This window comes from Delphinus delphis, chromosome 20 (assembly GCF_949987515.2).
Source record: "Delphinus delphis chromosome 20, mDelDel1.2, whole genome shotgun sequence".
Taxonomy (NCBI): Eukaryota; Metazoa; Chordata; class Mammalia; order Artiodactyla; family Delphinidae; genus Delphinus; species Delphinus delphis.
Window position 1 is genome coordinate 13629658 of NC_082702.1, and position 21333 is coordinate 13650990.

Here is a 21333-nt window from a genome sequence, read left to right on the forward strand (position 1 = left end):
GTCAACAATCCAGCACAATGATGTCAGGGGAGTAGCACAGACTTTATTTTGCCAGTACATGGTCACCCTCCCCCAGCCGCCTTGCGGGGAGGGATTTGGGGGCTAAGGGGCTTGCTGTGAGAATAAGGACCTTCGAGGTGGGGGTGAAGGGCCAGCTGGGGGTGTCTCAGCTAAGCTGGTCCTCATACTGCTTGCGGAAACAATCGCCAGCCGGGAAGAAATCCCAACATCTCTCTTGGTACATCTTCCAGACGTAAGACTCCTAGGGGTGGGGGATGGGGAAGGGTTGGTTGGTCACATCTTCAAATGCTTCATATTGATATGAGCTTTTTACTGTCACCTGCTGATTGACCTTATATTAAAATTCACCATGTCTCTGCCCATTGTCGTCCCATTAACACACCCTTACCTGACCCGTGTGTTCGGTCTCGTCCTTGTTTATCAGATACATCAGGAAAAACCTGGGGATGGGAGGCAGCGGTAGACAGGTCGCAATCACCCTTACTTGCTCCTGATTGGCTGGCTGGGAATCCACCCACATGGACACCATCCCCCCTCCCCTAACTGGCCAGTATCTCGGCCTGGCTGGCGGCAGCCACGCCCCCACCCTCCTGATTGGCCAGTGGGCCCACACTCACATGTAATTGGCCAGGTTGTGCTCCTCTAGTGTGTGAGTCTCGAACCCATGCGGTGTTGAATCAAAGTAATCGCTGCCGATACCACAGATGAAGCACTTGGTCTGTGCATGGCAGGAGACATCAGAGTCAAGGCCCATTCAACCCCCCAGGGTCCCATGATCCCTCTGGGTCGCCCCCCCAGATATGACCTACCTCCATATCTTCCTTCACTTGCTCTTGCTGGTCTCGGAGCTCACCAAAAGCGTCAATGATCAGACCTGGGGTGGCAGGGCGCAAGTCAGTGCCCAACCTCTGACCCAGTTCAGATTCCCTCCTCTTCTGGCTACCTACCTCTGAGTCCTGCCTCCCACCCTCATCCCCCTAATCACACCCTGCTTCCTAAAAATAATAATACCTAGCATTTATTGAGCACTTATCATGAGCCAGACATTTACCACCTATGAATTGATTGAATTCTCACAACAACCCGATGAGGCTAGTACAATTAAAACCCCCCATTTTACAGATGGAGAAACTGAGGCTCAGAGTGGTGACTTGCCCAAAGTCTCACAGTAGGGAGAGGCAGAGCCAGGATATGAATCCAGGCTGATGCGATCCTGGGACTGCACTCTTAAATGAGCTAGTCTGCCTCTGGGCACAGAGCCCCCACTCCCACACCCCCGACAAGCACTGACCCTGGATGATGGCCAACAGGATGACGATGACAAAGAAGAAGAAGGTGATGTCGAAGACCACCCGGTACAGCTCGTATTCATCGCCTGCTGGGTCCTCAATCTCGTCCCCAATGCCCCCACCAGCTCGGACACCCACATACATGTGAAACAGGTAACACTGCGGGGGCAGAGTGAGAAGCACATTAGTCATGCACTCAATCATTCGACATTCACCCACTACCTACAGGGCCCTGGGCTAGTTGCAGCAGGGCACACATGGCAATGACTGAGACAGCCCTGAACCTTCCTCTCACAGGGCTCACAAACTTGGCATCAGACAGTGACAGCCCAGAAATGATCAGGGTTGTGATAGGGAGGGCTCAGGGCCAGGACAGTGAAAGCACAGTGTAATCAGGGGTGAGATGGGGGAAGCACAGGAAGCGTTGAAGCTTTGAAAGCCTGACCCAGCCTGCGGTGATGGGGCAAGGCTTCCTAGAAGAGGGGACATGTGTGAGCTGGAACGTGAAGAAAATGTTAGGTGGGAGAGAGAGTTCCAGGCAGAGAAAACCACATGTGCTTCATCACCATTTGGGGAGGAAAGAATGCATCTTGCTCTTGTGAGGAACTGAAAGAGGTTCAGTGAAGCTGGAAAATAGAGTTCCTGTGGGCAAGAGCAGGGAGATAAATGAGGTCCAGCCAATGGTCATGGAGGGCTTCCTGTAGGAGGCAGCATTTAAGTTGAAGGTGAAGCATCAAGTGAAGGGGTATGTGTACATAGGGCCGGGCAAGGGAGGAAGAGAGAATGTCAGATGCAAAGGGCTTGGGTTGGGAGGAAACACATGATCTTAGGTGAACTGAAGAAGGACCAGGCAGCCAGAGAGCAAAAAGCAAGAAGGACTCTGGTTAGACTCAGGCCAGGCTGGTTTTTCCCTGGCTTTGTAAGCCATGGTGAAGGCATCGGGAAACCACAAGAAGGTTCTGAGCAGAGGGAGGGACGTGGTCTGCCTGGCTGCCTTGGGAAAGACTTTACACTGTTCTTTCTGTGTCCCTGGGAAGTGAGAGAACCCAGTTCTCTTGGGTAAGAGCTAAGACCAGTGACTGATGGGAACAAGGCTGAGTGGCAAGACCAGGTCTGGTGGGGCCTCAAATGTCAGGCTGAGTGGATCCTGCGAGCACAGTGCCAGATTACAGGCCATCTCTGAGATAAAGCCCTGGGATGATTCTTTCCACTGTGGCCCATGCCTATAGTAGGTTAAACTTAATTTGGGGGGAATTCCCTAGCGGTCCAGTGGTTAGGACTCTGCGGTTTCACTGCTGAGGGTCTAGGTTCGATCCCTGGTCGAAGAACTAAGATCTCACAAGCCGCACAGTGCAGCCAAACAAATTTTTTTAACTAAATAAATAAAAAGTTTAAAAAATTCACAAGTGGAGGAAATGCTAAGGTGCAGTTGGGGTATAGTAAAAATAAAGATGGAGTCTAGTGGAATTCCCTGGTGGTCCAGTGGTTAGGACTCTGCACTCTCACTGTCAAGGGCCCAGGTTCAATCCCTGGTCAGGGAACTAAGATCCTACAAGCCGTGCGGTAAGGCAAAAAAAAAAAAAAAAAAAAAAAAAAAAAGATGGAGTTTAGAAAAAAAACAACAACTCAGTTTGGGTTATGACCACCACTCCTAGAATAGAAGAGAAAATAAAAACACGGATAGCATGCTTTGGGTGACACTCTTCGTTATAATGATGATAGTAGCTCACATCTGTGGAATCCTTAATACCTGCCAGGCACTATTCTAAGACTTTTAAATCTTAGATGATCAGGGAGCATCACTGAGTCCTAAGAGCAACCCGAAGATGTAGGCACTGTTATTATACACCCATTTCACAGGTGAGGACACCAGAGGATGGAGAGGTTGAGCAGCCAACTCACATGGCTTGTAAGTCAGGCACCATGCCTGAGCACCCTTCCAATAAGGATAGCTTGAAAAACTCAAATACTATTACAACAGTGGCTACCATTTATTGAGCATTGTTCTAAGTACCTCACAAGTGTCAGCTCACTGAACCCTCACAATAAGTCTACAGGTAGTTTCTATTACTCACCCCCTTTACAGATGGGAAAACTAAGGGTCAGGGATGGTCAGTAACTTGTTCCAAGAGTGTTGGGGGGAGGGGCTTACCGTCATCATGTCGTCACACTTCATATCAGGCTCGTCCTCATCCTCACTCTTGTTGTAGAACTTGCGGAAGAAGTTGAAAGCCACCACGGTGTACAGGTAGACCACCACCGCCAGGAGGCCCACGGTCATCACCAGCTGGGGACGGGCAATGGGCCGGTCAGCTCCACTCTGGGCTTGCCCCTCCCCCATGCCCAGCCTTCTCTATCCTTTTTTTTTTTTTTTAATATTTATTTATTTATTTGGCTGTGCTGGGTCTTAGTTGCGGCACGCGGGCTCCATAGTTGAAGCATGTGTGATCTTTAGTTGCAGCATGTGAGATCTAGTTCCCTGACCAGGGATCAAACTCAGGCCCCCTGCACTGGGAGCGCAGAGCCTTAACCGCTGGACCACCAGGGAAGTCCCCAGCCTTCTCTATCCTTGCCCCAGTTCGGCCCAGGTGGCCTTCCCCCTGGGGTCTCACCACCCACACCTGCCCTGGCTCAGCCCGCCCAGCCTTGCCCCTCCTCACCCTACCTGCCCAGCCCTCACCCTCCACCCCTCCTCAGACTGCCAAACTCGTCCCTCCAGGCTCACTCCCCTCAGACAGGTCCCCTCCACACCTGTTTCCCATTGTGGGTGACAGAGGAGAGGATGGTGCGCAACGTCTTGACCCCCATGGCAATGTCCAGGAGGTGGGCGGCAAAGAAGAAGTTGTTGTAGTGACCCAGGAGGGACATCACCATGTACCAGCCCAGATACAGGAAAGACTGTGGGCACACAGAGCCGGGGTCAGCGTGTGTTCATGAGGGTCAAGGAGTACTCTGGGCGCCAGGGAACAGTTGAGAGTGTTGGGCACGCTCTGGGGTTCGGGGGGCCATCTCTGGCTAGGGATTATTTGAAGGATCAGGAACAACTCTAAAACAGCGGAGCACTCGGTGGGAAGCCATTCTGCAGGGAGTTGGGGAACCCTCCGCAGAAGGACATAGTCTGGGAATTCAAGAGTGTTCTGGGTGGTAAGGAGCCTTGGGCGGGTCAGAGGTGCACAGGGGTCAGGAGTCAGCCCCTGGTCAGGGATACCTGGGGGTGGGGCACCCGACGCCCTCGGGCCCTTCTCCAGCAGGCCCCTCCCCCGCTATAGGGCCCCCCTCACATTGTCTGTGAAGATGACCCCAAACTTCCAGATCTGGTACTTGATATCGATGGACATGAGCCTGTAGGGTGGAGGGAAGAGGGATGGCCAGATGCTGGGGGGTCAGACCCTGGCCACCTCCCCTGCCTGTCCCAGGCCTGTGCAGGGTCACCCCTGGCTCACCAGGTGAGCAGCCCCGGTGGTGGTTCAGGCTTGCGCTCATTGTGGGCTGTGATCTCCAGCGTGGCCAGATCCATGCCCAGGAGCTCGGCGATCCGCTCCCTCCCAAAGATGTCCCCGTGCTTGTCCAAGACCTACGCAGGGGAGCATAGGGCCGTGCAGACACAACTAGAGTGGGGAAGGTCACAGCCTGCATGGTTGGGGGTGTCTGGGGACACTCTGAACTTTGTGTGAGAGATTGGGGGTGCATTTTTCTGGGGAGAAGGGCCAGAGCTTTCTTCAGATCCTCAGGGGGAAGGTCCCAAAGTGATAAAGGTCCAGTTTACTCAGTAGCCAAATTAATTGGGATCATTTATTATTATTAGGCAGGTAGGCAAGGAATCCTATATAACTGGCGTCCCCACCCCATCATCTATGAATTCATCTCCTCCCACTCACCCCCTCACTCACTCTGCTCCAGCCACACTGGCCTCCTCACAGCTCCTCAAATATACCAGGCACATTCCTCCCCCAGGACCTTTGCACTGGCCGTTCCCCCTGCCCAGGACACCCTTCCGCCAGATTCCCACCTGCCTCGCTCCCTCACCTCCTGATCACGCTGCACGAAAGAGCAACCTGTCTGGGCCAACGCCCACGTGCTCCCCACCCCTCCGCGGGGCTTTTTTCTTCTACAGCACTTATCACCACCTGAATGCTATAAATGTGTTCCTCCTCTGTCTTTCCAACTTGAGGGTCCAAATGTGTTTACTCCTTGGATTCCAGGTCCTTAAAACAGGTCCTGGCACACAGTAGGTGCTCAAGAAACATTTGTTGAGTGACTGAATGATTGTAACTGAATGTTACTGAACTGCTCATGTAGTAGGTCATATAACCTTTACAACAACCTGGTGGGGTCGGCCCTCATTACTTCACTTTGAATATGAGGGAAACTGAGGCACAGAAAGGTTGACCCCACTAGGAATAGAAAAGCAGACAATCTAGCACCAGAGTCTGTGTGCTGAAAATAGGATGCCTTACTTCCTCCCTCAAAACTAATATTCTTACTTCCTCCCTCAAAACTAATATTCTGCGCCAGGCACTGTGCTGTGCTTGTTACACGTATCGTCTCATTACAGAGCGGGAGGGGTGACTGTCATGCTCACTTCCAGACTGGCAATCTGAGGTGCTCCTCAGACAGTCAAAGCCTCTTGCCCAAGGTCACACATGAAGCAAGTGCTTGACGGGGTTTGGATGGCCTGGTGGCAGCAAGGAACCCAGCCCGGGAGGCCCTTCCACCTCCCCATCCACGTCCTCTCACCTTCCGCTTGACAAATTTGTCCCAGTAGTTGCTGGGGAAAGACCTGCCAAGAGAAAGAAGCCACAAGACATCAGGGTAGGAGGGAACAGGGGCCACCAGCCAGGCCAGGGCGGGGGGTTGGAATTCCAATGCTTTTCTCACAGGAGACAGGGGGGGGTCACATCTCACTCAGGGTCAGGCTCTAAAGCCCCCAGGCCAGGTGACTTTTGCCCAAGGTCAACTCTTACCCCGCCCTCCCCCGCTGCTGTCCTTGGTGGAGCCCAGGTGAGGCAGGCGGCTCGCATTCGGAGCTGGGATGTGCAAAGACCCCAGAACTGCACTCAGGTGGGGAGGAGTCGGGACCAGCAGCCTGCCCCTGCTCCGGTTCCGGGGTGCTTCCTCACACTGTTTAATTTTATTTGATGATTCTGGCCCTTTATTTACCAGTTTTCTAATTGATGTCCCAACATCCTGCAAAGGTGGCCCAATGAGTTTTGCTGGGGAGGGGGTCGGGGGTGAAGTGGAGATTTATTATGAATCCATGGATTTAGGCCTATTTGATGTGTTTCAATTTGTGGCACTTTCTATCCTTATCAACGCTCAAACTGTCCTTGATTTGTCCACGGGGAGCCGCTTCTAAGCTGGCAGCAGGGTCCTTTCAGCATGTCACCATTTTGCAGTGAGCACACCCTTGCTTTCTGACATAACAAGATAATCCAGGCTCATCTTACACTTCCGCGACACAGCCCTGAAAAATCTGCCACTTCTCCAAGGAGTCTGGTTCCTTGTCATGGGAAATGGTATTTAGAAGTCAAGGTCTTGGGCAGACACCATTTTAAATAGGTGCCTCTCTCTCTCTCTCTCTTAAGCATGTGTACTTGAATGTGTGTAAGTTAAATGTGTCTTTGATGGTGACAGTGAGAGTATAGCATGTCCTTGGTATGGCTTCTCTCTCTCCTTGCACCACTTCACTAGGCAGGACCCCATAAGAAAATAACTTCCGGGACTTCCCTGGTGGTTCAGTGGTAAAGAATCCGCCTTCCAATGCAGGGGACGTGGGTTCTATCCCTGGTCTGGGAAGATCCCACATGCCACGGAGCAACTAAGCCTGTGTGCCACAGCTAAGCCCGCACGCCACAGCTACTGAACTCGCGCGCCTCAACGAGAGAGCCTGCATGCCACAAACTACCGAGCCCTCGCGCCCTGGAGCCCGCGCACCACAAGGAAAAGCCTGCTCTCGGAAACAAAAGATCCTGCATGTGTGCCTCAACAAAGATTCTGCATGCCGCAACTGAGACCTGATGCAAAAAAAAAAAAGTGTCTTCATTAAAAGAAAAAAGAAAATGACTTCCAACCCTTACCTAGAGCTTACAGTGCCCCAGAAACTACACTAACTCATTTCATTGTCACAAGGTCCTTGTGAGGTCGGCGCTATTATATATCCCCACTTTACAGATAAGGAAACTGAGGCACAGAGAGGCCAAGTGACTGGACCAAGAACTCCCGGCTACAGTGTGGCCAACCCAGGGTTCCAACCTGACCTGGTGTTCTTACTCTAGACTCCCTCTAAGGATGCAGCCCCACTGTATGAACAGATAAGATGGGACTTGACCTGGGGGAAAATGGAATGGGCTGCGAGTGTACTTTGGGGGTCCAGAGTCCCACCACGTTGCCCTCACAACCCTCATTTCCTCTCTGGGCTCAGTTTGAAAACCAAGTGATTTCATATATTTCCCACTCATGGCACCTGGTGAGAATCCCGCGTGGGGACAGAGTTTAAAATGCAGGTTCCTGGGTGCCACCTCAGACTCACTGAACCAGAATCCCCAGGGATGGGGCCCAGGAATCCCCACGTGTCAGCAGCACCCCCAGAGGTACTTTAATGCAGGGGAAATTTGTCTGTATTACTAAGAGGAAGACAAAGGCTTGGGGAGAATGAGTCAGGACGGGCAGTGACTGGAACGCCGGCCTTTTGAGGCCTGGGCTGGGACTGGAGTGGAAACCCAGCTCTGCTTCCCCAACCCACCACGAGGCTGGGGCTGGGCCCTTACGGAGTGTTGAGCACCAGCCGGTCCCACTGCCCCTTCACGTCATCGTCTTCAGGCTGCTCCGTGATGTAGAGGCCGTCAAACTCCAGCTTCCGGGCCAGTTCCTTCTCCCGCTTAAAGATCACCAGGGGCACCTAGATCATGCAGGGAGGCAAAGGGGTGGGTGTCAGGAGACCACAGCCTCGGCAGGAGCTAGGACATCTTGCTGGAGCCTTCGTGAGACCCCACATCACAGGAGCTTCCCCAGAGTGATCAGGGTAGTAGTGGGGAAACGCGGTCAGAGGGTCAGGGCTGGGATGAGGAAAAAACCCGGAAGAGCCCAGAACGGGCACCTGCTGCAGCCTGGGGCCTCCCAAGGGAAGGAGGAGGAATAAAACAGGCAGGTGAAAGGAGGTGGAAGTGGGGCAGAGCATTCCAGGCAGAGGGGACAGCACTTGTAAAAGTTCTAAGCCAAAAGAGCTCTGTTCGTCCAATTGTAAAGTATCAAGGTTTGCTGAACAGTCAGTTCTCGTGGAAGCCATACTGAAGTCTTCGTAATACACCTTACGGGGCATCACGAGCTTCAGGCATAGTTGATGTCAGAATCCACATCCCCCTGTTGGCACCCATGTTATGTCTGAGGCCCACAGACCCTCACAGATATTAATTCACCCACTGACCAACATGTAAAAATAAATATTCCCGAATGACAAGTTTTGCTTCTTGATCCAGAAATTAACATCGTCACAGGACCCATCTCCTCAGCTGCAACCTGTATCAGTTCCCAGTTTGAATATCACCCTTGCTAAAGACCCCAATCCTGTACTCAGTCCCCCAGCCTTACCCCAACCCTAGACGCCCCTCTGTCCTCATCACTGTGTTAGATGCCCCAGCCCCTGCCCCAGGTCCTCTCAGCCAGTGCCCCGGCACACATCCCCTCCAAACACACACACACACACGCGCACGCGCGCGCACACACATGCCCCAGCCCCAAGGCTGTGGTCATGACCCACCTTGAGACAGTTGTAGCCAATGATGCAGAGAAAGGCCACCAGCGTATGCAGAAGGCTCAAGCAACGCAAGGCAGGTTCCATGTAGCCCGTGCTCTCCTCCAGGAAGTAGTACACCATGTTCTCATCCTCGTCACCCTCTGCTTCCTCTCCGGCCCCCGAGCCCCAGCCAGAGCCTCCACCTGACCCTGCTCCCGACAGGTCCCCAGCTGCTGAGCTCTCCACATCATCCTCCCCTGGTGGAGAGTCTGAGACCTAAAGGGGGACAGAGGTCAGACAGGGTGGGGACCCGGTGTCCTGGTACCTGGTCTGCCACACCCAGAACTGGGCCCTCGTCAGATACAGTCTCTGCAGGGCTGTCCATCAAGATCAAGGGGTGGGCCCAGGACCCCAGCTAGCAAATCAGATTCTGTCCTGGGAATCTGACTATTGAACTGAGTGACAGGAGCACTGAAAACAGAGTGCATTCGTCTTGATAGTGGAGCCCTAACGAGACTACTTTTAACACTAATATTAACACTAATACTAAAATTAGTAGTAGCTGTCGTTTATTTATACAGCGCCTTTTTTTGTCAGGTACTATTCTGAGTGCCTTACATACATCAGTCCTCTTTTTTTTTTTTTTTGGCTGGGCCTCGCACATCTTGCAGGATCTTAGTTCCCTGTCAGGGACTGAACCCACGCCTTCAGCAGTGAAAGCGTGGAGTCCTAACCACTGGACCGCCAGGAAATTCCTCATGTTAATCCTCTTTTAATTCCCACAGCTCTAAGATGTAGGCTCTGTTATTATCCCATATTACAGATGAGGAAATTAAGGCACAGAAAGGTTAAGAACTTTGCCTAACATCATGCAGCCAGTGAGTGGTGGAGCCAGACTCGGATCCTACAGAAGCCATGCTCTGACCATTCTGCTAGACTGCCCCTCTGTCCTGTTATCTAGATCTCGCGCAAGACCCCGAGGGTCCCTTTGTCCTTTGGGAGGCCTGCTTCATAGCCCTCTCCTTCTCTTCCATGAGCTGCCCATTTCCTCCTCCCCACAAATTTCTCTTTAGCTTATGTGAGAACAAAGAGATGTAACCGAATCAGCGGGTGTTGCAGAGAGGGGAAGGCCTGCACCCAGGGGCACAGGGCTGGCCAGTGGCAGAACTGAGCGTGGAACCCAGGATTGATTCCCTGCACTAACTCTCACAGGGCACTCAGGCATCTGTTCCAGATGGACCCAGACACACATACTCACCACCACAGGGGTCTTAAGCTCCAGGTGTTCAGCCTGAACCTTCCTGGGGACCCTGAGCCCAACACCTTGTCCCTGGTGAACTGCAAGGGCCCTGGGAACCCGTTAGGGGCTGAGCCTGCCGCCCCACAGCCCAGGTAAGCGCCTGATCCTCCCGGCCCCTCTTGATCAGCACCTTATAAAACAGCAGGATGAAGTTGATGGCGAATGCCAAGAAGAGGGCAAGGAATCGCAGAGTGTAGAAGTTCCGGGAGAGGTAGTTCTAAGATGAGGAGAGAAAGAAAAAGACAGAGCTCACGGTCCACTCGCTTCCCGGGAGAATTTATCCCAACATTCACCCACAACCCAAACACCGGGGTCCTTAACATCTGGTCCCACAATCTCCCATTTATTGAGTGCTTCTTGTATACCAAGGCCTGGGCTAAGAGCTTTACATACGTGAACCTGTTTAATTCTCACCCCAACCCTATGAAGTAGGTACTGCTGATGCGCCCACTTTCTGGATGAGGAAATGGAGGCTCAGGGTGGTGAGCTGTCTTGTCCAAGGTTATGTAGCCAAGAAGTGGCAGACCTGGGCTTTGAAGCCAGGCGGTCCAGCTACAGAGTCCACACTCCCAACCACTCTGCCATGCTGCTTCCCGGGTGAGGGTACCCTGTCTGCTTTATCCCGGGCAGAAGACATCTACTTCCACCTCTCCCTTCCTCTTTTTCTCTCCATCCCCCATGCCTTCCCCAAATCCTCACTAAACCACCCTCTGTCCAACATGTTTCCCTCAGCCCCTCATGTCAGGCTGGCCTGGAGAGGAGACAGGACAGATGGAGGCATGGGCCCCGAACTCCCTTCTTCCGGGCCTGGATGAGGAGATGAATTCTCCCCCCACAGGAGGAGCTGGGGCTGGTGTGGCAGCTCCTTCCTGAAGGCTGAGAGCCAAGAAATAGGCCACGGTGGGAGGAACAGAGCCATGGCCTCAGCAGGATTTAGCTCTGGATAGAGGATGGGGGTGGGAAGCTGAGGCCGGTGGCCCCAGGTGCGCAAACGCGGGGAGGCTGGAATAAGGATTGTGAGCAGGGAGAGGCCGAGGAGCCAAGTGGGGACCACCTGAAAATGCTGCCCTGTGCCCAGGTCCTGCTCTGTCTGGGGACGTCTCTGCTCACAGAGATGAGCCTGGCCCAGGTGGGCTCAAGGACAGCGTTGGGGGAGAGGTGGTGTGAATGTTTTCTGGGAGAGGAGGCTTCAGGGTGCCCTTGCTGGGTCCTCACCAAGAACTTCACCCTCTGTACTTCCAGTTCTCCCCAGAATTCCAGGTCCCCGCCTCCAGCCTCCTCCTTCTTTGGAGGGGGGGGAGGAGGAGCTGTCTTCTTGGGGGGTTCTGGTGGGGGTTCGGGGACTTCTTTCTTCTCCCCATTCTCAGCACTGCAGGGCAGGACACAGAAAGAGTGAGCAGGTGCCTGGGAAATGCATTCATTCATTCATTCATTTAAAGCCATGAGCAGGGGCCCACCCCATGCCTGGTCCAGGTCTAGATGGTGCTGGGGACACAGTGGTGAGACAACTTCCAGCCCTGTCCCCATGGGGCTCCAGTCCAATGGGGGTACAGACCCGTCACCAGACAGTGGCAGCCCGGAGTGGTCAGGGCTGGGACGAGGGTAGCTCAGGGGCTTATGGGAGCCCGGAGGAGACACCTCTTCAACTTAGGGGGCATGTCAAGGTCGGCTTCCCAGAGAAGGAGTCACGTGAGCCAAGATGGGAAGGAGGAGGAAGGCTGAGACGAAGCGCAGAAGAAGGTTTTACAGGTGGAGGGAACGGCTGGCAGAAAGGCTTGCAGGTAAGAGAGGAGCGCTCATTTCTCTACTGCCTTTCACAGAGGCCCTCCTCCGGGCCTGGGCCTGGGATGGGTGATGCTGAGGTCCCAGAGTGAACAGGACATCCTCAGGCCCTGACCTCCGGAGGCTTCTAGTCCAGGAGGGAGGCAGTGATAGGGGCTGGGCCCCTTGGACCCAAGGCCACTCACTCGGCTTTCTCAGGCTCCGGCTCTGGAGGTACCTCCTCTTCCTCTCCATCCACCTGGCGGCAGGGCAAGTATCAGGGCTGAGCCTGTACCCCAAGCGCCTCTCAGACCTGCCTATTCCTCTCTGTGTCCCTTTCTGGCCGTTTCTCCTGGGCAATCTAAGTTTTACTCCCCACCCCCACCCCCCAGAAGAGGGATCAAGATTCTCATTTTACAGAGGGGAAACTGAGGCTCAGAGAAGTGGAGTGCCTTGGCTAAAGCACTGTGCAGAGTCAGGCTGGCTCCAAGTGGAGCTCTTCTCCCCTCATGGCCTTCCGTCACCTTGACAACCTTCCGTCACCTTGACAACCACACCCCCATGGCACTTACTGCACTGAGGATGCTTTAGGGGCCTCTGTCACGTGGACTACTTAATTCCCTACATCCGCCTGTATCTCTGAGGGTCTTTCCCAGTGTCTCTGACCCTATCTTGGGTCTTTTTAGTTCTTGGTCCTGCTTCTCCTCTAATTTGGTCTCTGGGTCTCTTGCTCTTTCTGGCTCCAGACACTTTTTCCTGTCTCTCCCAGAATCACTACCCTCTTCACCGGGAGACTTCCTCCAGGTCTCCATCTCTGCGTCCATCTCTCAGCGTGTCTCTCTTTGTCTCTGCGTATCTCTCAGGCCCTCTCTCCGCCCTTTTCCTCTCTCTGTGCACTGCTCTCCAACCTCTATTTGTCTCTCTCACCCTGCCTCCTACCCCAATCTCTCCAAAACCCTGATGCCCCAGCCCGCGCTCTCACCCCCAGCTTCCTCTTGATGATGGGGGAGCCCTCGGGCGTGGGCGGCTCCGCCGGCGTCGTGTCACCCATGTCCCCGAGGCCGCCGGCCCCTTCGGGCCGGAAGGGACCATCCTCGGCCACGGCCACAGTCCCGTCGGGGCCTTCTGGGCCGACCTCCTGCGCCGCCGCCTCCTCGTCGCCCACGCCCTCCGCGGAGTCGCCCGCGCCTTCGCCCGCACCCTCGCCGTCCACGTCGCCTCCGGGCCCGGCCGGCTGCTCGCCGTGCACCTCGTCGCCCGTGGGGTCGGGCATGCCCGCCAGGAGCTCGGTCATCGTCACCTTCTTGGCGCCCTCCACCAGGCCGCCGCCGAAGAGCGAGCCCCAGAGCAGGCGCAGCGCGCCCGCCGCCGCCCCCGCGGCCGCCGACCCCGCGCGCGCCAGCGCCCCCCAGAGCAGCGCGGCCACGGCCGTCGCGGCCTCGCGCGCCGTCAGCCGCCGCAGCCGCCGCACGCGCCGCCGCAGGCTGCGGTAGCTGAGGCCCCGCAGGGCCCGACCCGCCGCCGCCGCCAGCCGCGCCGTCGCGCCCGCCGCCGCCGTCCCCGCCGCGCCCTCGGGCCCCGCCGCGCCCTCTTCTGCGCCCTCGGCGCCCGCCTCCGCCGCGCCCGCGCCCTCGTCGTCGTCCTCCCCCGGCCCGCCCTCGGTCTCCGAAATCTGCGCGGCGATCTGCATCTCGAAGATGGTGTCCTCGCAGAAGCTCACGAAGAGCTCCATCTTCTCCGACTCGCCGCCCTCGTTCACCACGTCGAAGATGAACTGACGCTTCGACTCCTTCACCTGCAGCGCGGGGCGGAGGGAACGTGATGGGGGCGCCGTCAGCGGTGACTTGGGACAACAGCGGTGGCAGCCACGCGCGTTCACCGCTGTTCTAAGCATCGTCATTTTTATTTTTGAAAGCGAACCTATATAGCGCTCGCTGGAGGTGCACCTGTAAGGACCTCAGCAAGGCTAGGCCCTGTATCCAGCATTTTATGTATGGTATCTCATTAAATCCGCACAAACCGTCCTAGAAGTAGGGGCCGATATCCCCATTTTACAGATGAGGAAATGGAAGCCCAGAAAGTCACGTGTCCGGGGTGATGCAGCTGAGAGGTGGCAGGTGTAGGATTCGAGTTCCCAGCAAGCTGGTTCCAGGATCGATGTTCTTGGCGTCGACAGACTGAGCATAGTGGTTGAGGGCAAAGGTTCTGCAGCCAGCCTGCCTGGGTTCGAATGCTGATTCTGCCACTGAGTTAGACTTAACGCTCTGGGCTTCGGTTTCCCCTTATGTAAATCAGGGAATAATAGTAGGACCCATGCATAAAAGGGCTGGCGTGAGGATTAAATGAGTTAATAGATGCTGAGTGATTAGAACAGTGCCTGGCACCTACCAAACGCCATATAGTGCTTGCTGTTGTGGTACTGCTGCATGAGCGCTAGAGGGCCACGCAGGCAGACGTGGACTCCGGACCCGTAGGAGAACGTGGGAATGGGAAGGAGTGAGCAGGAGGAAGTGGGTGTCTGGAGGAATAACACTAACAGAAAGAGTGTGCACGTGGGGTGCACGTGAGGGGCGGAGCTCCCACAGGGTGTACTAGAGTGTGAAGGGCCAGTGGTGAACCAGGGCTTCCTGCAGATGCAGGGATGTGCAGACGTCCCGGGTGCAAGGACGATGCAAGGGCTTTTAAGCCAGATTGCAGAGGAGGATGAGTATACAGTGGTGCCCCGAGGGACACAGGTGAGTGTGCAAAACCTTGGGAGTTCCGGAGTATGTGAAAGGGCCGATGTGCAAGAGCCTCGTGAGAGGGCACCGGGACTAAGGGAGGAATCGGGTGTGAGGAGGGCGTGGCGGCATGGGAGGACATGGGGAGAACGTGACTGTGCCCGGCTCAGTGCTCGGCGGACATGGGCATATGGGGCAGAGGCATGCAAGGGCCTGGGTGAAACCACGGGTGGGGAGTGTAAATGTGGGAGGGGTCTGCAATTCATATAGTCAGGGCACGTGCGGCAGGATGAGTGTGCAAGAGGACCCGGGAGTCAGTGTAAGAGGGCCCAGAACGTGAGGGCAGGGCTCAGGGTAGGGCACAAGCCCGGGCGTGCATGAGCCAGGTGTCACTGAGGAGGAGACTCAAGGGGCCCAGGTGTTGAGGAGATGATGGGAGTGCAAGTCTCATGAACTGTGAGTGTTAAGGTGGGAAGGGTGTGCAAGAGCAAGTGGGAGGAGTGTGCAGGTGCCTGGGGGCATCTGAGGAGTAAAAGGGAAGTGGGAGTGCAAGGGGCAGGTAAGGAGCATGCAGGCTCGGCGTGCACTGTGAGTGTGGGCAGGAGGGCCACCTGGACAGCAGGGGCGGGGCCAGGGGCCGAGCATGCGTGAGGGGCACATGGGAGGGTGAGAGAATGGGAGATGGGAACCACATGCAGGCTAAGTGTGTGAGGTGGGCTGGGGGTGTGCCAGGGCTACGTGGGCATACTTTGGAGCAAGTGAGTGTGTAAGGGGCATTCACATACTTGTAGGCTGGGCATATTCGGGGCACATCAGGTCAAGGAGTAGGCCTGGCCACCAAGGACACACAGGGGCTCTTGTGGGTGGGCTGGTGAGGGCTGTCCAAGTGCTCATGAATGAGCATGGGTGTGCCGGGGCATGTGCGGGTGAATGAGTGAGGACGGGCAACCATATGGCATGCCAGGGCTGCAGGAATGCACACTGGCATCCTCAGAGTGAGTGTGCAAGAGAGGTGCACGCACACGTGGGCCCAGCATAAGTGGGAAGGGTATTGTGTGCTAGGAACTCAGAGGGCATTTGGGGGCACAAAATGCCAGTCATCAGGGCACCCTAGAGCCCCCACGGTGCGAGTGCAAAAGAGTGGGCATAGGCAGGCCAGGGCCGAGAGAGGGCATACCAGGGGCTGCTGGTAAGGTGAGCAAGGTGTGTGTAACCACGTGGGTTCAAGTACAAGAGTGTGGGTGTGGTCGCATCAGGATTATAAGAACTCCCGGGGTGAGTGTACAAGTGGCAGGCGTGGTGTGCGAGCAGCCACAGTGAGGGCCCACAGGCGCTGCTGCATGTATAAGGGTATATGTCCATGCCGGGTCTGCACGAGGTGGGCATGGGAGAACCGGGGTGCGCAAGGGCACAGCAGCACCCCTACAACGTGTGCAGAAGGGTGGGCGTGGGCTTGCACGAGCGGAGCAGGGACACACCAGGGTCTGCAGAGCGGATGTGCGAAGTGTGCACAGCCCCATGTGTGGTCCAAGCGTGCCAGGAGCATGCCCCGAAGCCCCGGGAGGCAAGCATGCGCGTGTGCGGGGCCACCGACCTGGGGCATCTCCCACTGGGCGCGGTTGGTCTCCGAGATCTCGAAGTAGATACGCTCGATGCGGCGGGAGGCGCCCATGATCTCGATGCGGCCCAGGTAGGGCCGGAAGTACTCGAGGATGCTCTCGGCCAGCTCGAGGAAGTTGCGCAGGCGCGGGTCGTGAGGCACGTGCTCCGACAGGTTGGTGAGCAGCACGGCCACGTTGAAGCCGATGTCGCGGGCTGGCTCCTGGAAGCGGTTGGCAAACTCCTCGCAGTCGATCATCTCGTTCTCATCCGCTTCGGAGCACGAAAGCAGGAACTGGATTTCTGGACCAGTGAACTGCTTCTGGCTGTCCATGGCCTGGAGGGTGGGCAGCAGTGAGGGGGGGAGGTCAGAGGGGTGGCCTAGGGAGCCCCAATGCCTTTCCCGAAAGAACTGTGGACTTTTCATAAGGAGAGAAAAATCCAGAATCATATAACCAGCACCCAAGGCTGACGTCCAGCAGGTTGGTATGGGTGAGGCTGTACCAGCTATTAAAACACTGAATGTTATGGGACTTCCCTGGTGGCGCAGTGGTTAAGAATCTGCCTGCCAATGCAGGGGATACGGGTTCGAGCCCTGGTCCGGGAAGATTCCACATGCCGCGGAGCAAATAAGCCCGTGCGCCACAACTACTGAGCCTGCGCTCTAGAGCCCGCGAGCCACAGCTACTGAGCCCACGTGCCACAACCATCGAAGCCCGCGCGCCTAGAGCCCGTGCTCCGCAACAAGAGAAGCCACCATAACGAGAAGCCCGCGCACCGCAACGAAGAGTAGCCCCCGCTCGCCGCAACTAGAGAAAGGCCGCGCACAGCAGTGAAGGCCCAATGCAGCCAAAAGTAAATAAATAAATTTAGTTATTAAAAAAAATACTGAATGCTGCATTTCCACAAAGCTGAGCTACCATCCACTGTCAGATAAAGTCCGTTTTCAGAGATGGTAAGATGTGAATCGATGAAACTCAGCACTTGTGTAGCAGCTGGTAAAGAGATGCCGCCCCAAGCTCCCTGCCTGCCATCCTGGTGAGTCCCGGCAGGCCTGCTCTCCACCCGTCCTCCCCCCACATGACGACACCTGTGGTCTGTACCAGAGGCTTTCCTGACCCTCTGGCTGCAGCTGGGGCCTGTCCAGCCGAGGTCGGGGAGCAGCAGGAGGATGGACTTGTGGCATTTCTGTCCTCGGCTCCCTCCCCGTGCTGGCTGTATCTCTCCGCCAAAGGTCAGTTCTGCCGTCCTGTCCACACAGCTCCTTCTGTCTCTGAGTTCGATAATTACTCTTTCCTCCAGGCCAGCCCCCTTACAGCTAGGGCCCTGACTGATACATGCCACCACCTCTGCCCCTTCCCCAAGGCCCTTTGGTCCCCCATCCTACCATTTCCAGCAACTAAGTAACTGGCACCTGACACAATGGAGGCCTCCAAATTTCAGCTGGGAATAAAGTCGTATGCCCGTCACCCCAGAACATATTTTCAGCTACTGTATATGTAAGAACGATAACATGACAGGTATGACTGGAGCCCTCTGTGTACCCTTCTCTTGCTCCATTACCCCCACCCTCCCTCAAGGTATCCACCAAGGAGTTGGTGTATCCTTCCAAAGAACTATGTGTAACATGGATGGACCTAGTGGGTATTATGCTTAGTGAAATAAGTCAGACAAAGACAAATACTGTATGTTATCACTTATATGTGGAATCTAAAAAATAAAATGAATGAATATAACAAAACAGAAACAGACTCACAGATATAGAGAACAAATTAGAACAAACCAGTGAGGAGAGGGCATGGGGGGAGGGGCAAGATAGGGATAGGAGATTAAGAGATACAAACTACTATAAATAAAATAAACAAGCTACAAGGACATATTGTACAGCACAGAGAATATAGCCAACATATATATATTTTTTCGTTACGCGGGCCTCTCACTGTTGTGGCCTCTCCCATTGCGGAGCACAGGCTCCGGATGCGCAGGCTCAGCAGCTGTGGCTCACGGGCCCAGCTGCTCCGCAGCATGTGGGATCTTCCCAGACCGGGGCACGAACCCATGTCCCCTGCATCGGCAGGCGGACTCTCAACCACTGTGCCACCAGGGAAGCCCATAGCCAATATTTTATGATAACTTTAAATGGAGTATAATCTATAAAAATATTGAATCACTATGTTGTACACTGAAACTAATATAATATTGTAAATCAACTATACGTCAATAAAAAAAGATGTGTCAGTACTTCTACTACTTATATTCTGTCATTTTCTCACACAAAAAATTTGGTATCCTGTGCATTATTTTGATTTAAAGAATATTATAATTATAATCATGTAATTTGAAACTTGCTTTTTTCACTCAGCTGTACGTTTTCAAGATCTATCCATGTTGATATATAGATCAAATGAATGCATTTTCACTGCTGTGTAGTATTCCTGTTTTATAAACACAACACTCTATCTATTCTCCTGATGACAGACATTTAGTTTATATCCAGTTTTTAACTTTACAGACACTTTCATTAAACGTTCTTGTACTGATCTTCAATGCACTCTTTGCAAGAGGTTCTCTGGGGCAGCCTTTCAAATGTTTTGACCACACCTATAGTAAGAATGCATTTTATAATGACTCCAAAAAAAAAAGTTTTCACGACACAATTCTGACTTTTGCTATGTAACACACTCTGCAATGTTCTATTCTATTTTATTTTTAAAGATGCTGGTCATGACTTAACTAAATTTCATGACCAACAGATGGGTTGCAATGTGGTTTGAGAAACACTGCTCTGGGGTATGAACAGAAGCGAAATCTTCTGGCTCTAAAAAATGCTTTGTAGCCAAGAACTTTGCAAAATGCTTTCTAAATGAGTAACATGCTTTGCAAATCATGAAGGGCTCTAGAAACCACAGAGTGTGGAGACATAATCACACAGGAACTGTTCACCTTCTACCGTCACGCCATCAACCTGACTCCTTCCCTTATGATACAGTGTGACACTGTCCCTCTTAAAATCTGACACCCCCCCCCAACCATGCTCCACATTGTGCATTTGCCTATCCCCTTCTTTTGAAATACCTTTTTCTCTGACTGTTGTCAGTTTCCTTGGCTGGAGTCTCCTTCTCTTCCAGACGTCTAAAAGTTGGAGGGGCTCCAGGCCTGGAATTTGCATGCTTTTCTTGAGATATACACTCGTCATGGAGATGTCATTGAGGCCTGGTCCTCCGAAAGCCATCCCATGCCAATGATGGTAAAGCCTACGTCCCAGCCCTGACTACCCCCCAGAATCCATACACTTAACAGGGGAAGCCTTACCTGACATCTCTTTGTGGAAATGGCCAAAACTGACCTCTTGATTGCAAAACCTCTCCTCCCACAGTCTTACCCATCTCCGGAATCGCATCACCACCCACCCAGGTGCTTAAGTTAAAATCTTTGAGTCATCCTTGATTCCTTTCTTTTATCTCACTACCCACACCTAATCCATCAGCAAATCTGTCAGCTCTACTTTCAAAAGATCTAGGACACACACACTTCTGCCCCCTCCATGGCCCCTACCCTGGTTTTGTCCCCCATTGGACCCTCACAGCAACCTTCTCCCTGGTCTCCCTTCTCCTCTTCTATCCCCACAGTCTCTTCCCCACCCACCCACAGTTGGAGGGACCCTGTGAACATCTGAGTCAGGTCACATTCCTCCCCTGCTCAGAATCCTCCCTTAGCTCCATCTCATTCAGGCCAAAAGTCAGAGTCCTCCCTGCAGCCAACCAGTGTCAGCACATCTGCCCCCCTCACCTCTCAGACTTAAAGTTTTCCTCTCCCCGCCCCCAACAGCCCTCTCCAGCCATACTGGCCTCCTTTGCATCCCTCTTATTCCCACTTTTCAGCCTTTACACTTGTTGTCCCTTGTCCTGGGGATGCCACAACCTCCCCTAACTTCACAGGGTAGCTTTCAGCTCTTGGCTTCAATGTCCTCTTCTAGAAAGACCTTCCCTGACCACCCAATTTACAGGGCTTACTCTACGCATGCTCTCTTGCACACCACCCTGCTCACTTCCTTCAGACCACAGGTTATAACCTGAAATTATTTTGTTTCTTTACTTATTTTCATCTGACAGCCACTGGGCTGTCAGTCTCTGTTTTGTTCACTGCTACACACAGTTCGTGCTCAACGCATGTTTGTCAAATGAATTAAGCATCTTGAAAACTGAAAAGACTTTTTAACTTTGTTATACTTTTTGAAAATTAAGAAGTCCTTAAAAAAAACACCTAACCTTGTTCTTTTAAACCATAAAAAAATTGAAAAGCATATTGTAAAATACAAAAGTTTGTAAAGAGTCTGGGAATCATAGGACGCTTTGGGTTTGGGAAACCATATGATGTTTGGTAAAGGTTAGACATTTAGAAATGAGAATATTGCCATTTTGCAATCTCTAATGAACTAATGTGTCTGGGCATTGAATATCAGTGGTTGCTGACATCACAAAAGGAGAGATGACGGGACAGGATGTGCCTCTTGACGGACGTATGAAGCACCACAAAGGAAGGTGTTGGTGAAAAATAAAAATAAAAACAAAAACTCCAAACCTGAATCTGATTGAGCTTCTTGACCCAAGTCCCAGTTTACAGGGAATGCAGGGGACAGAGGAACACGTTAAATGACACCACAAAGTTGCATCAGCCAGATCGAACTGTGGGAAACTCTACAACTAGGAGAGCACTAATGACAGCTACGAGCCACATGTGGCTACTGAGCCCTTGAATCATGGCTGGTGTAAAGTGAGGTGTGCTGACAGTGTAAAATACATATGGATTTTAAAGACTCAGTATAGGACTTCTCTGGTGGCGCAGTGCTTAAGAATCCACCTGCCAATTCAGGGGACGTGGGTTCAATTCCTGGTCCGGGAAGATCCCACA

General features: G+C 53.6%; 1 protein-coding gene and 1 non-coding gene across 3 annotated transcripts in view; one reads left to right on the forward strand and one right to left on the reverse strand.

The window, feature by feature from the left end:
- Positions 1–30: 30 nt before the first annotated feature.
- The window catches only part of RYR1 (ryanodine receptor 1), a 117747-nt gene continuing 96444 nt past the window's right edge, over positions 31–21333 (reverse strand). For both annotated transcript variants that reach the window (XM_059999263.1, XM_059999264.1), the window contains 17 exons: positions 16418–16759; positions 13086–13898; positions 12310–12362; positions 11558–11711; positions 10473–10559; positions 9067–9318; positions 8078–8208; positions 6048–6090; positions 4754–4884; positions 4592–4652; positions 4062–4208; positions 3463–3597; positions 1313–1469; positions 831–895; positions 639–739; positions 410–461; positions 31–262 (listed from right to left, as the gene is read on the reverse strand). In XM_059999263.1, the coding sequence (XP_059855246.1) occupies positions 167–262; positions 410–461; positions 639–739; positions 831–895; positions 1313–1469; positions 3463–3597; positions 4062–4208; positions 4592–4652; positions 4754–4884; positions 6048–6090; positions 8078–8208; positions 9067–9318; positions 10473–10559; positions 11558–11711; positions 12310–12362; positions 13086–13898; positions 16418–16759 (2820 nt within the window). In that variant the 3' untranslated portion in view covers positions 31–166. The remainder of the gene's footprint in view (positions 263–409; positions 462–638; positions 740–830; positions 896–1312; positions 1470–3462; positions 3598–4061; positions 4209–4591; positions 4653–4753; positions 4885–6047; positions 6091–8077; positions 8209–9066; positions 9319–10472; positions 10560–11557; positions 11712–12309; positions 12363–13085; positions 13899–16417; positions 16760–21333) is intronic.
- TRNAE-CUC (transfer RNA glutamic acid (anticodon CUC)) lies at positions 2779–2851 on the forward strand. The gene has a single exon. It is a non-coding gene; the product is annotated as a tRNA-Glu (tRNA).